Here is a 14,033-nt window from a genome sequence, read left to right as displayed (position 1 = left end):
GGCAGGTACAAAGTAGATGTTTCAGAGAAGTGCAAAAGCAGTGGTTCTTGATTATTCGCTGGCTTAGCCCATGTCATACTCAGTCTGCAGACGCTACCTCTGAGTTGTCTCTAGCCAGTTTCACAGCTCTGCATTGCAGAGACTGCAGCGACTTTTGCCGCCTGTTAGAGTTAACATCGGCCACACATTGAAAAATCCTCCTCCCCCCTCCCCTTTTATACTATACATGACACACATGAGGGTAAGGATTAGGAGACAAATTACTGATCCTGCCTTGTGAGCCAGAACACAAGATTAATAGCAAGAGTGAGCATGGTGCCAAAAGAGAACATAGCTCACATCATTCCAAGGGAGTAAAGGAAAAGACTGCTACAGCATTGCTCTGGTGGCCTTGCGAACAATGCTTCAAATACAAAGTAGAGATTAAGCATATTTGCTGGCAACTGTCTATAGCTTGACTAAACAATGTGGCTGGAGCCAATTTCTTTTATCCATGCCAGAAACTGTCAATGGTTTGTTCTGTTTGGCTCCCTCTTGCTCTCCTCATGCCCTCCCCCAAAACACTCAGACAAGTAGCTTAGAAAAAAAGCCAGGCTATCTACCCGCATTCTTGGCTCACCAGAAAAAAAGGGGGGAAAAAAGCACATGATGCTGGTCACATCATAAAGAACGTCTGATGCAAACAAGTCCATATCGATTCGGTGGTAATTTTTAATAAAATGGCTATAGATCATGCGTTATTGCTCAATGTTTGGGGGCAATATTCTTGAATGGACTGAGAACAGGCTGGGAGCCAGAAACTGCTGCCATTGATCCAGTGTGGCCTTCAGCCTGTAACCTCTGCACACCGGTTTCCTCACCTGGAAATGAAGGCTGGAGAGACCACTTGCATCATCTGCCAGGGCACAGGGGTGGCGTTCTCCGTTAAACAAGAGAAGACCAATGACAGAGGTGCTGAGCTCTCCTCCCCGTGACTCTCTGCTGTCACAGCTGTCAGCATGCCCAGAGCCCGGGCAGCATTGATGTAAACCCTTCTGTATGCTGCAGCAGGGGTGACGCTCTGATGACAAGGATTTAGTACTTTGTCTCTATCAAGCAAGTAATCAGTCCTGCAGATCAATCATCCAGGCAGAGCACTGTTATGTCAGTGAAAGACCCCTTTCTCCAGCCGGGGCTACCTCAGTGACTCCTAGCATCAGTCACCTGAGAGCCTTGCAATAATTTCAGTGTGTATTGAAGCCCTTATGAAAGTCACCATCTTGCTTGTTCTGCTGCATACAGGTTCACCTCTCACCACATGACTTACAACCATGATCAGAGAATGATTCAACTAATTCTAATTCAGGTTTTAATACCTTAAAGAGCGTGCACATTTCATCCATAACCTTATGCTGAACAGTTGTTACATGGTCTTCTGTATTTATTTTATAATTGCCAACACTAGGTAGGCTCTTAAGCCCACTGTTCCAGAAAGTGACAGTTTAAATTTATTTAGAGATGAAATCTCTAACAATCATTATTGTTACAGACGTTCTCAAGTTGGTGATCCTTCACATTTAACTTGTGAATGCTGTAGATGCCCCATCCCTGGAGGTGTTTAAGGCCAGACTGGATGGGGCTTTGAGCAACCTGATCTAGTGGGTGGCATCCCTGCCCATGGCAGTGGGGCTGGAATTAGACAATCCTTTAGATCCCTTCCAATACAAACCATTCTATGATAATATGAACTTAAGGCCTGTTTACTTAATAAGAGTTCTAATTTTTTTGGTGCAGAAATCCTTGAAGATGAGGACTTCAACAATTCCTCCTTAGCAGCACTGGAAGCTACACAAATAAAGAAGGAGACAATTGACATAGGTAGGTGAAGATTGTAGCCTGATGGTTGTAACAGCACACTCTACTGGGAACTGCAGATTCCCAAGATTTGTATCTTAATCTCACACATTATACTCAAGCTACTTCTAGGTTATAAAATCTGGTTTTATTTGATTTCATAGTGCAAAAAGTGCATAAGCTTCTCTTTCCACTTACTGATAAAAATATCTTATTTCTCTTGACAATATACTTCCTATTATGCTAGAGGTGATAAATATGCATTTCATTGTGACAAAAATACTGTTCTTTTTCATACAAATCTACTAGAGAGCATGAACTGGAAGACTAAATAACTGTCTTGTAAACACTGAACATTTTATGACTTGTCAGTCTTTTCAAACTATTTCATGACAGTCCATTTAATTTCAGACTATTCACTATCCAACAATTACCATAAATATTCTGCATTATTTTACATGTAAAACTGAAATCAGAGCCTCAGCAATATGCAGAAGTTGTACGTTCAATGACAAGTATTCAGGAAATTTGTTTTACTAAAATCGCTTAAAATTGACATTAGAATACGCTAGGGATAATAATCTTCTGGAATAACTGAACATAGAAACCATGGATGGCTGTGAAAAAATGACATTAGAGGAAATAACAATACATTGAAATCTATTGGCCTGACATCCTGGATCAAATTATACTGTTATGGTATTACTGTTTTTACTCAGTAAATGGAAGTTAATGGAAGGAATAAAAATTTCTATTAGGATTCAGTGAATGACAAATTCTTTGCCCTTTTACCCTTAAACTTTCTACAGTAAGTATTGTTTGCATCAGTATTTCTGTCATGCAAGCAAGGTGCTGTCTTCTTGGCAATTATGTTATTTGAAGTTGGATATTCAGACTCCCAGACTCCCAGCACAGCTTTTAGAACTGTTTACGTAGGCTGTTCTTGATTATGAAAGATAACTGTAAGGAGTATGACACCGATGACAACATCAGAGTAATCATAGCAATGACACAGAAGCAAGGCCACATCAATGCAAAGAGGACAATGACAGAATAAATGTCATGCAAATCAACTGGCAGGCTTATACATACAAATTTTCCCTGGTCTTGTCACATAATATCCGTCTGAGGATAGCAGTCACCCCGGTCAGCAGTACACAAATGCCATTGCCAAAGGTGGAAAGATTAGAGAACAAGAATGGTTGAGAGAATGAGCACATGATGAAGTGAAAGCCATGGTTTTGGGATCATAATTCAAAAAAAAAATCACTTAAAACCCCAGGAGCAGAACTATTGCTCCCTTCTGGTTCAAGGCTATATTTCCAATAGCTGCAGATGCAAGAGTTTTGTTAAAGAGTTATGGGGAAACCTAATTATGAAATAGATGTTTATGAAAACTTTTTTTTTTTTCCTGTTAGCACCCGAAGTAAATCACACACACCATTGTAAGAATGTAATTTCTAAGTCTTCCATTAATTGTGACATTAATTCCTGCATATGGCTTGTGAAAAATATTTACCAAACATGTAAGATAAAGCACGTTACAAAGAAAATATGAATTCCAAATACTACTCTGCATATATTAGCAAGCACCATTATAGAAAGTACATCAAACAAACACTATTTTACCAACTATCTCTTATTTCTAAGTATCTAAACCATCCACTCAGTTTTTCAAACATATAAGGAATATTTACTGCTACCGTTTCCTGAAAACTTTGTTGAACATATTAGGTCTGTGACATCCCCCACTAAAACTATAAGAACTAATCTTTCTCCCCATCCCAACCCAACAAGTAATACCTCACAAATTGAACTTTCAGCCTCAAAGAAGTCCAAGCATGAGAAAGCAAGCCCAGAGTCAGCAGAGCTGGGTTTTGTTGTCCACAGATGGTTTCAGGAACTCTGAGGGCTCATGTCCAGCCAGACATGACATAACATATCCTGTTAGCAATGGAATTTTGAAGAGAGCTCTGATGCGAGTAGAATAAGAAATACTTCTCCTGTCCTCCCTGTTTTGTCATTTAAGCTGTATAGGATAGTTTCAGATTGAGCCATCCCTGCACGTAGAAAGTGCAATTTAGGCGATAAGATTTCCACAAAAGCTTTAACGAATTGTTTACTTCCCAATTTTTCTACCGCTTATGTTATCTCCATCAAATCAGCTCCGTATCAGAGACTAGCATTTCACCCCAAAGTAAACAACCATGGTTACCTCCTAACTGGGAGCAAAAGCTTGCAACCTGCCCCACAAAACGGAGTGTCTGTTCCTTGTCTCTTTTCTGGAATCTGGGACAGGTACACCTCAAAGCCCAGACTTGAAACCCACCATGGTAGCTTAGTAAAATGGACTCAAAACTACTTTTCAGTGGGAAAAAGGAAACCTGAGTAGAGGAGAACAAGTAGTAAGGAGCAAAGGCCTCTTTTCAGCTGCTTTCCGGTACTCAAGGATCTCAGAAAACACACACTCAGCAGTACGAAATGAAGCTTTGGCAATGCCACTGCATGCAGGTCTGTGTACAGGTGCCTGTGCCTGACACTCCTAATCACAACTGAATCTGTGCAGTTCCCAAACTTGAGAGCAGGACTTCTGGAGTAGTCCTAATAAATAAATAGAGAGGCAAGTGGCAGAAAACTTGTTGTAATCCTGAGTTAACGGGTTATGACATTTTTAATCGAAGATAGGTGTTACCTGCAGAAGATGGGAATAATATTAGCAATTTATTTCCCTAAATCCCTTTTATTTAAACTTGCATGTTTCTATAGATGATGATTCTGTAAGTACTACCTCAGAAGACAGATCTTGTACGCCAGTAGCTAAACGGATAGTTGGGACAGGTGAGTATTAATCTCCATGCATTTATTTAAAGAAAGTTGCATTGGAATTTCTGTACAAAGCTGGAGCAACCAAATCTCTACTGTAAACATGGCTCTAAAAGAAAGTTATACTGATAAAATGTGGAATTTTAGATGGCTTCCAGAGACAAGAGATTACGTATTTTGCATACTTAAGAGAAATGTAATCACAAATGGATATTGACATTGTAAAATTAAAATATTTTTGTAACCAGAGATTATTATAAACATTAATTAATCCTTCAGGTTGTTACTTAATCATTAGCTACAATTACACTTTAATATATGTATGCTCAGCAATACTCAGTTGTTTCATTATATTTTCAGATAATCATATTCCCTTGGAAGAAGCACGAAATCACTTTAGAGTTATTACAATTAATGATACTGGAGCAGGAAGACACTGGAGCGATAATGAAGTCAGAGCTCTGATAAACATATGGTCAGATGAAAAGATACAGCAAATGCTTGAAGGGGCCACGAGAAATAAAGAAATATTTGAGGAAATTGCCAGAAGGTTAATGAAACGTGGAATAGACAGAGACTGGAAACAATGTCGCACAAAGTACAAGAACCTAAAATATGAATACCGCGCACTACAGAAAGAAAATGAACACCTTGGTAATCCTAAGAGAAAAATGAGATTTTATGAGGAAATTGATGACATCTTAAAAAGACAGCCTCTAGTTCCATCAAGCTGGCGATATGAAAGTTCAAGCCTCCTATCAGGTACTAAAATTTCGGTAATGAGACAAAGAAATTAAAACAAAAGTTAAAGTTGCCTGATGACACATGCTCCTGGGGTGAAATACAAGGGTGAGATGAGGAGAGAGGGAAAATAACTGCAGAACCTCTATCTGCATGGTCAGACAGGCAATGCTCAGAGAATAGCAGTGGTCTTTGGAGGAGTTTAGAAGTGAAAAAAATAACAAAAAGTAAAAGCACCCAACATGCTCAGTGTTATTAGAAAGTCTTTGTGCTTTTGGAAGTCTAAGTGAGATACAGTGAAATGGTGCTAGAGAAACAAGGCAGGCCTTAGAGGTGATCCAACAGGCATGTAAAGCATTATGGATACAGAGCTGCAAGCTTATACCAATCAGAACTATGTAACTGTGTAACAGTCAAGCCAAATGCAAGGACTCCCAAAAAGCAAATTTCATTAATTAAATTCATACCACAGTCAACAGAGAAAAAAATTCAGGGCTGTAATGTGTATTTGAGCACTTGTAATTAGAATCTGCCTGGAGCAGAGGCAGCTGCTCCTGAGAGCCAGAGCAGTCAGGTGGATCAGACACTCATGAAGAAGCAACTTTACCACTGCAGCTTACAGCTCAGTGAATTATGGTAAACCAGGTCTTTTTTTTTTTTTCCTAAACATATTAGATAATAATTACCGATGTCACAAACATTAGTTGAGGACTTGAACCAGTTTGGCAGCAGAGGTCAGACGGACAGCTTGAGCAGAAGCTGCTGGAGCAATCCTTAAGGCAGCTGTCCTTACTCGTGAATCAGAGCCATAACATGGTGTTCAGCAGCACCCTATGGCAGTGCCATTAGGCGAGGCTGGTGGCCATGAGATGGCACTGCTGTTTCCCACCTATCTCTTTCTTATGCTAGAGGACATTCTTAAGACATCCATTTTCTTCCAAATCCAGAACCTGAAGGTATTACTGCTCACTTCTGCTCTCTGTAAATGGAATTCTTCAACACCAAGAGTATTTGAGCTGACATGGCTGCTTTACATTTTAGCATGACAGAAAAGGGCTGTGTTATCTGTGCTGTGAATGCTGATGCAGGCAGGATACAGGGAAACAATAACCTTTCAAAAAAGAGGCTTTAATTATTAGCTTGCCTGAGGCATCTGTCAAGCAAACGTATGTCTCCACCCTGACTCTGCATGCCAGACCAGCACCTAATATCTCTAGAAGATTCCTACTGCTCCAAGTCAGTTGTCACAATGCATTTGCTTTTGTAGGATAAAGCATTTTGGTTTGTGACCGACTATGCTTTTAGAATCCCTGCAAAATACTTAGTCACCTTGCTTCTCTCTTTTAAGTTTCAGTGGGAGATGTTACAGCAAACACAGGATCCTTGGGTATCAAGAGAAAAACATGGAATGATGGTAAGAGCCTCTGACTTCTTAAAGCATCTCTACGTTACTGTTAAATTGGATGCCATATACTAGTTTACAGTTTAAAAAAATCCTATAACTTAACACCATCCTCCAAACTAACATTGTTCTTTCACTCTTAACAATCTGCAAAAGAAACCTCCAGATTAAAATGTGGGCCTAAGGGAAAATGTGTAATTTCTTTATTTGAATTGTCATCCCTGATAAAAAAATAAATAAATAAAAATGAGGGAGGCACCAGGAAATCATAGAGTGGATCAGGTTGGAAGGAACCTCAAAGATCATCTAGTTCCAACCCCTTGCCAGAGGCAGGGATGCCACCCACTAGATCAGGTTGGCCAAGGCCCCACCCAACCTGGATATGCATTATATATCCATTATATGTGGATATATATTAAAGAAATAATTATTTAATTTATGAGACTCAAATGTAAGGAAAACAGTAGCATTTTAAAAAGAAGAAGCTTTTTAATAACCTGCGTTGCTCAGAGGAAAATATGGACAGTATCACAGTCATGGTTGTAATTTCTTCCTATTATATCATGTGTCAGTAAATGAGAGGAGAAATTATGTGCTTAAAACTGCACAAGAGAAAAACAGGTTAAGATGTATCATCAAAGCAATGATATGTTAAAGAATCACTGAGAGAAAAACGAAGGAATGGACAGAAATATGTGGTATGCAATCTGAGAGGAAAGGTCAGGAGCTATTCTTGTTCCTTCCAAAATTGGCAGGCCCTAAATAATCAAAAAGTCCAAAAATGAGGGATAACAGAGTTAGTTTTTAGGAGACTCCCCCTTATTTTTAATACTAAAATTATGTCTTGTCTGTAGACAGATGAACACAAACAGGTCCATACACCACACCATTTCTGTTCAGTACATTGTTAGAAATTGCATTAACAGGACTAACTATGTAATTAAGTATTATTTCTTTTATTGTCAGTTAGATAGCTGTGTCTTGCAGAAGGCAGTAGTCAGACAAAGCCTGAGAGTTCAATATGAGAGAGCAGCCCGAATAATTTTTTACAAGGTGTACTTCATTCCTACTGGTCATTATACAATGACCCCTTACACAACACCAGACAATGCCTGCCAAAAGGGGGTAATAGAAGGACGGCATTAGGAAAATGTGGCATGTGCTAGACTTCAGTCAACGGTTCATTGACTTGTACACTCTAATACTTTGCTTTGTTCACAGAGATGTCACCTGTTCCACTTAAGAAAAGTGCTTCTGAAAACACCATACTCCAGTTTCAAAAACTGTTAACAGAGAGAGTGCACACAGAAGGCAAAAAGTTACTGTTAGAAAGGCTTTGTAAGCAGGAAGAAATGCAAGACCTCAACAGAACTCAGCTGTATGCTGACCCATCAGCCATACAACAGGTTGGTTTAATGAACTTTCTACCAAATTAGCATGCAAAACGATTCTCTCAGATGGTAAGAAATTAAATAGACTTATTTGTGAGAGTAGGTCACCCACATGAGTACACGGTTGCTCCCCTTTAATTTATTCACCTTCTGTCATCTGAACTAAAAAGTATGAGTTTCCATCATAATCTTTAACAATGAACTTTTAGAAATAGCATCAGTTAGTCTAATAAATGATAAAACTTCTTACTACATGCCATGGGTCACCTACGTGACACAAATGACAGGGTTAATTGAAAGAAAAAATCACTTTGACTGATCAAAGAAAACATCTACACTTAAAAATTTCAACCTATCATGTTCAATTTCTATGTCTATAACCATTCTAGCAAATTAGTCCTCTGCAATTAAGTGAACAGTTAAGTGAACAGAGATTTTCTTTTTGGTTAGACGAGGCTGGGGGGGAACAACACTTAATTCCTTTTACCCTGCTAATCTTGTCACCTGCTAAGGTAGGGAACCATCCCCATCTATCTGCAGAGGGTATGGTGCTGTGCAGTAACAAACTGGAGAATTCAGTGAGCCAGAAAGTTGGTGCCTACCTAGAAGGGGCAGAAATGGGTTTCAGTCCTTGTTCTAAGGGATCTGCCCTCTCCAGTACCCAAATGAAGCAGCGAAAACATAGACACCGTGCAGGGAGATGATAAATGACAAACACCATTAAGTAACCGTGAAAAAACCTACTAGCCAATACTTGGCTAGTAAAAAACCTACTAGCCAATACTAAGCAAGTACTTTACAGCCTATCCTGCCTGCAAGGCATGCATTTGCAAGGTTTTCCTTTGAGTGTATTCAAGCAGAAGAACAACTCATTTGTGGATCTGTCATGTTTGTGCATAGACCTGCACAGCCCTGCCAAAGCTAGGTTAGTTCTGGGCACACACAAAGACTCAAGTGAAGTCAAACAGTCAAGTCCTCATTGCAGAAGCAGCAGCAACCGGTTTTGTTTTGTTTATTAAATACCCAGGGGCCTAAATTCCACCCAATCCCTCTTCACTAAATTTTACACAAAGTGAAGTAGAGGATCTAGTGCTTTGTTTCCCACTCTGTGGTTACTTATTTTCTTGTTACTTCTTTTATGAGAGATTATACGAAGGTATTATTTATCTTCAAATTATACTCATTACCTTTCTACAGTGGTAGGCTTGATCTGTTACTTGACTAACACTTTAAAAACAATTCTGAGAAGCCAGAGAAACATCCCTAGAAAATCATCATTTTTTGATCACATTCATTTATACAGTGACAGACATGGAGTCATGACAGTGTATACTTACTGACCATTTTTCACATTTACATTGGTTTCTTAGTGTAAACCAATGTAAATGTGAAAATCTTTAGGTTATAATGAGACAATAGTAACACTAATCATCGTTAGCTAAAAAAAAAATATCTCTCCTTTACAAGTGCTTTGGTTAAAATACACATCCTTGAACTGACATTATATTATATATATTACTTGCATATGGAACTGTAACTTTTGGTAGGACAAGGAATCTGTCTCTGTCCCTGCCTTATGGTCAGGTGTCCTAGAACATGCTGAGCTAACTGAAGAGCTTCCCATTCCTAGCAGCACTAAAATCACAGGTTAGTCCTTTCACATATGGTCCAGAAAAAAAGTGTTCCCACTTTAATTCACTCCAGTTTATGTAAACAGTTGAGATCAATTCAGATTTAGATGACGTTTTTAAGATAACTGTACTCCATTCTGTGAGTACAAGGCTGAAGTTGCATAAACCAGCTGCAACTCAGTAACTCATTGCAACATGAAGATCTCTTCTTTATTTCTCTTCTTTATTCCTTCTGGATCCCCCATAAACCAGTTCATTTTGATAGTCTGACACCAGACTAGACCAGTTAAAAAAAAAAAAAAGGCAAATGATTTTCTGTGCAGTTAGTGAGTTGAAGCAGCCCAGCAAGTCCTCAGGTGTGCTAGCCCTAACTTGGAGCAGCTCAAAGGTTGTCTTTGTTGCAGTGTGACTGCCCTCACAGAAGAGAGGCTAACTTGAGGAAGGCAGTTAGCATCGCAAAGACAAACTTCACTTAAAATTCTGAATGATGCATGAGGATTGCAGGCTCTCCAAAGCTTTGCTGTCATTCGGTACAATGCCCGTCTGCTTCCCCCCCCCAAAAGAGTTCTCTCAGAATACAAAAAAAGATTTATTTTATTAATTAAAACAAGCTCAAGAAATATGCATCTGTATTAAATGCTGTTGTTCAGGTGAGAACTCTACAGCAGTACTCAGGCAAAGGACTGTAAATTCTTAGAAGGTCAGAGCACACGCAATCGCAGAGCACACACGCAATCTCTATTTGGAAACTGTTCATATGGACACTAGAGGGTAGGCATGAAGCAAGAACTGACAGGCAAACAAAACAAAACAAAACACGTGTGGCTTTCTACATTTTTTTTCTGTTTGTTTGTTTTCCTCAGAAAACATGCCTGCACTTAGAGAAAGCAGCATTTACCTAACAAAGAATTTGCAAAGAAGGTGGACTTCCCTTTGTCTGATATTCCACTTCTATTCTGCTTTGTGGCTAGAAAATATAGCATGCTTTTAAAAATTATCTTGACAGAAAGCTACCCCTTCTTTTCTACCATTCATATTTATTTTTGGCCAATAGTGATAAGTCAAGTGTAGGGGAGCATTTGGCACCATCTAATACTCTCACTTCTTTGTAACAAGTATTTTACTTAAATGTGTAGGAAGTTTAGAAGGATAAATCAAAGTGGCATCAGGACAACCTTTCTTCAATGTGAAAAGAACGACAACATGGTTCCTTTTAAGCAGTAAGGCCAGACCAGGTTGTTTCCATACAACTGCTCCTGAGAAAATAGTATAAATTACATCGTGGAAATAATCCAGTTTAAAAATCCACACCAACATGAAGTAATGGTGGGAACAGCAGCAATCCTATTAAAAAGTCTTTGTTTTTCTCCCTCCTCCTCAAATATCTGCACTATTAGCAGGGAGCCACTCAGATTAGCATTAGGACAAATCTGTCTCCTCCCCAGTTTGCCAACGAGGGTTCTGAAATTTTTGAGGTGTAGCAGATAAATGGAAAAATCACCACTCCGATCTATATTCCATTCACCTCTAAAGCACACTTATTCACGGAGATGAATGGGTCGCTTTACATGTCTTTGATAGGGCTATTACCCTGGAAAGTCCTCTGAATGCCTCATTTAGTTTATTTCCTGGTAGCCCAAACTGTATTTGGGCCAAATGCATGAAGAATGGGCTTCACTGAGCAGGGAGGTGCTTGCATTCCTGGAGTCCAGGAATCCAGTCATCACTGTTGGCTTAAAAGCACTCCCTCCGGACTCCCACTCTTCTGCAGATGTCTCTGTTGCACTGGCACCAGCGCTCGTGCCCAAATGGTTATCCAACCACCAGAACTTACTGAAGTTCTAACTTAATAACAAGCCCCTCCAAACACCCGTTTTTTTGTTGTTTATTTATTTTAAAAGTTCAAGAAAGGGAGTGAGAGACATGGCAAAAAGAGCAGCCAGGACAGTTTATTTGAGCTACATCACCCATCATGAACCAACCTCCTGTGCTGTGTACAACCCTCACTTCATGCATCAGGGTGAAATTTAAGGGATGGGCAGACAAGGCAACAAAGAGCAATTCTGTGAAAATAACTCGAGCTGTATCATGCCTGCATGGATGACTTAACTGAAGTCAATTTGAAGAAAAATTAAGTCTCATCCCCACTCCACAGCTAGGTTAATGTGATGGAATTAAACTCTGTTAGCCACAATAATTACCTATCTCTGAAACATCCTCTTTTAATACACCTTTTAGTACCACTTCTCTGCTGGTTTTCCCCCTCCTTCTTATGTTATCTTACTCCAATTTGTAATTCCACGTCCAGAGATAAGAGCTAAGGCTGGACTGCATTTTGTGGAATATACATTATATTCCAGGGATTTGAACTTGGTTAGAATGTAAATCTGGCTTGTCTTCACTTTCAGGAAATCACCATGCAGGAAATTACATAAAAGCGGATGTAACAGCTCAGCACAGCCAAAAGTGAGCCAAAACACCCCACTCCTCATTTCTCTTCCTGCAGTAGTGAACGGTGTGGTGTCCAATTAAACTGGGCTGTCAGCACCTAGCCGCACAGAATAGCCTATAAACTTAAACCAGTACCTACCTAAGGATAAAGCGTTACTAGTAACTAGTTACTAATAACAGTCTCTGAAAGTACTCAAGAATCTTTTACCAGCACACAGCATAAATGTGCTGGTAAAACACCATACAGGCTGAAATAATTAGCTGGATGTTTTACCCAGTATATTCCTTAGGGAATGTATATACAAGTACAATTAATTAAAACATTTGGCATTTAGACAGTTAAAACATGAACTGCTGATTTTGCATCTGGGGATGGAGGATTTGCTAAAGCCTACTGGGTTCTTAAGATTAAAGGAAAAAGGTTACACACCAAATTATAAGGATCATTACCTGCAGCATATCCATGATCCTCAGAAAATTTTCATCCATTTGGTCCATTTTGCTCAGGTAAGACTCACAGGATAAGACAGGATACCAATAACTTACTGAAAAGTGTTATAAAATCTATCTTGCAGCCAAGAGGTTGTATAAAAAAGGTAGATAATCCTATTCAATATGCTACACTGACTGTAGATATTTAGAAAAGTGGCTAATTGGAAACAACTAGCAATTATACTGGATACAAGGCAAAGTAAAAATCCTAGTTTACAACAATGGTGATTATTTTGGCATGGTTGTATGAGGTTTAGTAGTGGACAATAACAGGGAAGGTATCAAAAAAGCATGCCTGCCAAGCGTCCTCTCCATTTACTTTGATTCTCATCACCAATCCCATACATAGACCCATCTGAGCTGGGATGAGAAATAATCCCTGTCTTAACTGGACTTCCACCTGCACAGAAAAGGCCTTTTAAAGATCTTTAAAAAAATCAGTACAAAGCTGAATCCCAGGTTCCAGTACATGGCATTACTGCCAAAAATATTTTCCAAAGAATTTTGCAAAAAGTTAACCGAAGTCACACTTGTTCCCAGATTAAGGTTGCAAATTTGTCCTGGTCAAGGACTCAGATGACGTTTAATACATTTGTAACTCGCAGTACTCCTCCTCCCTCCCTCACCGCCCCCAAGAAAGTCCTCTCCTTACCAATATCCCTTGACTTTATTTTGGCAGGCTGTCAGTGGATTTTATAGTGATTTTGGTCCCTGGATTACAGTTTGTAAAGATGACTTAGAATACCCACTTCGTTAATGTTAAACCCAGAGTAACAGTTTTAGCTTTAAAGGCTTTCAAGTTTCAAACATAATGAAATTCACTGCTTACATAGCTATAAAATGTGTCAAAACCAAATGAAAATCGCTAACAAATGGCCTTAAGTTAAATTGGTGCAGTGTTCTTAGTGCGTGGAAGGACTGTTAGTAGGAATACACACATTTTTTGTTTTAATTCACAATTCACCGCTATTAAGTAAAAGCCAATAAAAAGCCATATTCTGCCTTCTGCTACAAAGGAGTGTGAATTTAGGCTTTGACATCTGAGCAGCTGTTTTTTAATTAAAAAAAAAAGAAAAAAGAGAAAAAGCTTTTAGAAATTGTCACTTACATAACAATAAAGTGAGATTCCAAGTCAGTCAGTCTTTCCTGGTGTGTCTGCTTGTGGGCACACCGCAGAACCCAGCTTACAAATACACCTGACTTCATGCAGAATCATTTCAGTGATACAAAGAAAACCACTCAAATACATGCTAAAATATTCTGTTTGAT

General features: G+C 39.1%; 2 protein-coding genes across 2 annotated transcripts in view; one reads left to right on the top strand and one right to left on the bottom strand.

The window, feature by feature from the left end:
* The window catches only part of LOC118167136 (multifunctional protein ADE2), a 29,941-nt gene that overhangs the window by 4,962 nt on the left and 10,946 nt on the right, over positions 1–14,033 (top strand). Inside the window, exons 3-7 of the mRNA XM_035326379.1 lie at positions 1,774–1,857; positions 4,600–4,671; positions 5,017–5,418; positions 6,746–6,811; positions 8,021–8,205. Of these exons, the coding sequence (XP_035182270.1) occupies positions 1,774–1,857; positions 4,600–4,671; positions 5,017–5,418; positions 6,746–6,811; positions 8,021–8,205 (809 nt within the window). The remainder of the gene's footprint in view (positions 1–1,773; positions 1,858–4,599; positions 4,672–5,016; positions 5,419–6,745; positions 6,812–8,020; positions 8,206–14,033) is intronic.
* The window catches only part of PPAT (phosphoribosyl pyrophosphate amidotransferase), a 44,848-nt gene that overhangs the window by 28,135 nt on the left and 2,680 nt on the right, over positions 1–14,033 (bottom strand). The gene's annotated exons all lie outside the window — the stretch shown is intronic.

Source organism: Oxyura jamaicensis, chromosome 4 (genome assembly GCF_011077185.1).
Source record: "Oxyura jamaicensis isolate SHBP4307 breed ruddy duck chromosome 4, BPBGC_Ojam_1.0, whole genome shotgun sequence".
Classification (NCBI taxonomy): domain Eukaryota; kingdom Metazoa; phylum Chordata; class Aves; order Anseriformes; family Anatidae; genus Oxyura; species Oxyura jamaicensis.
Note: the sequence above shows the minus strand (reverse complement) of the source record. Positions and strands in the feature narration are given on the sequence as shown.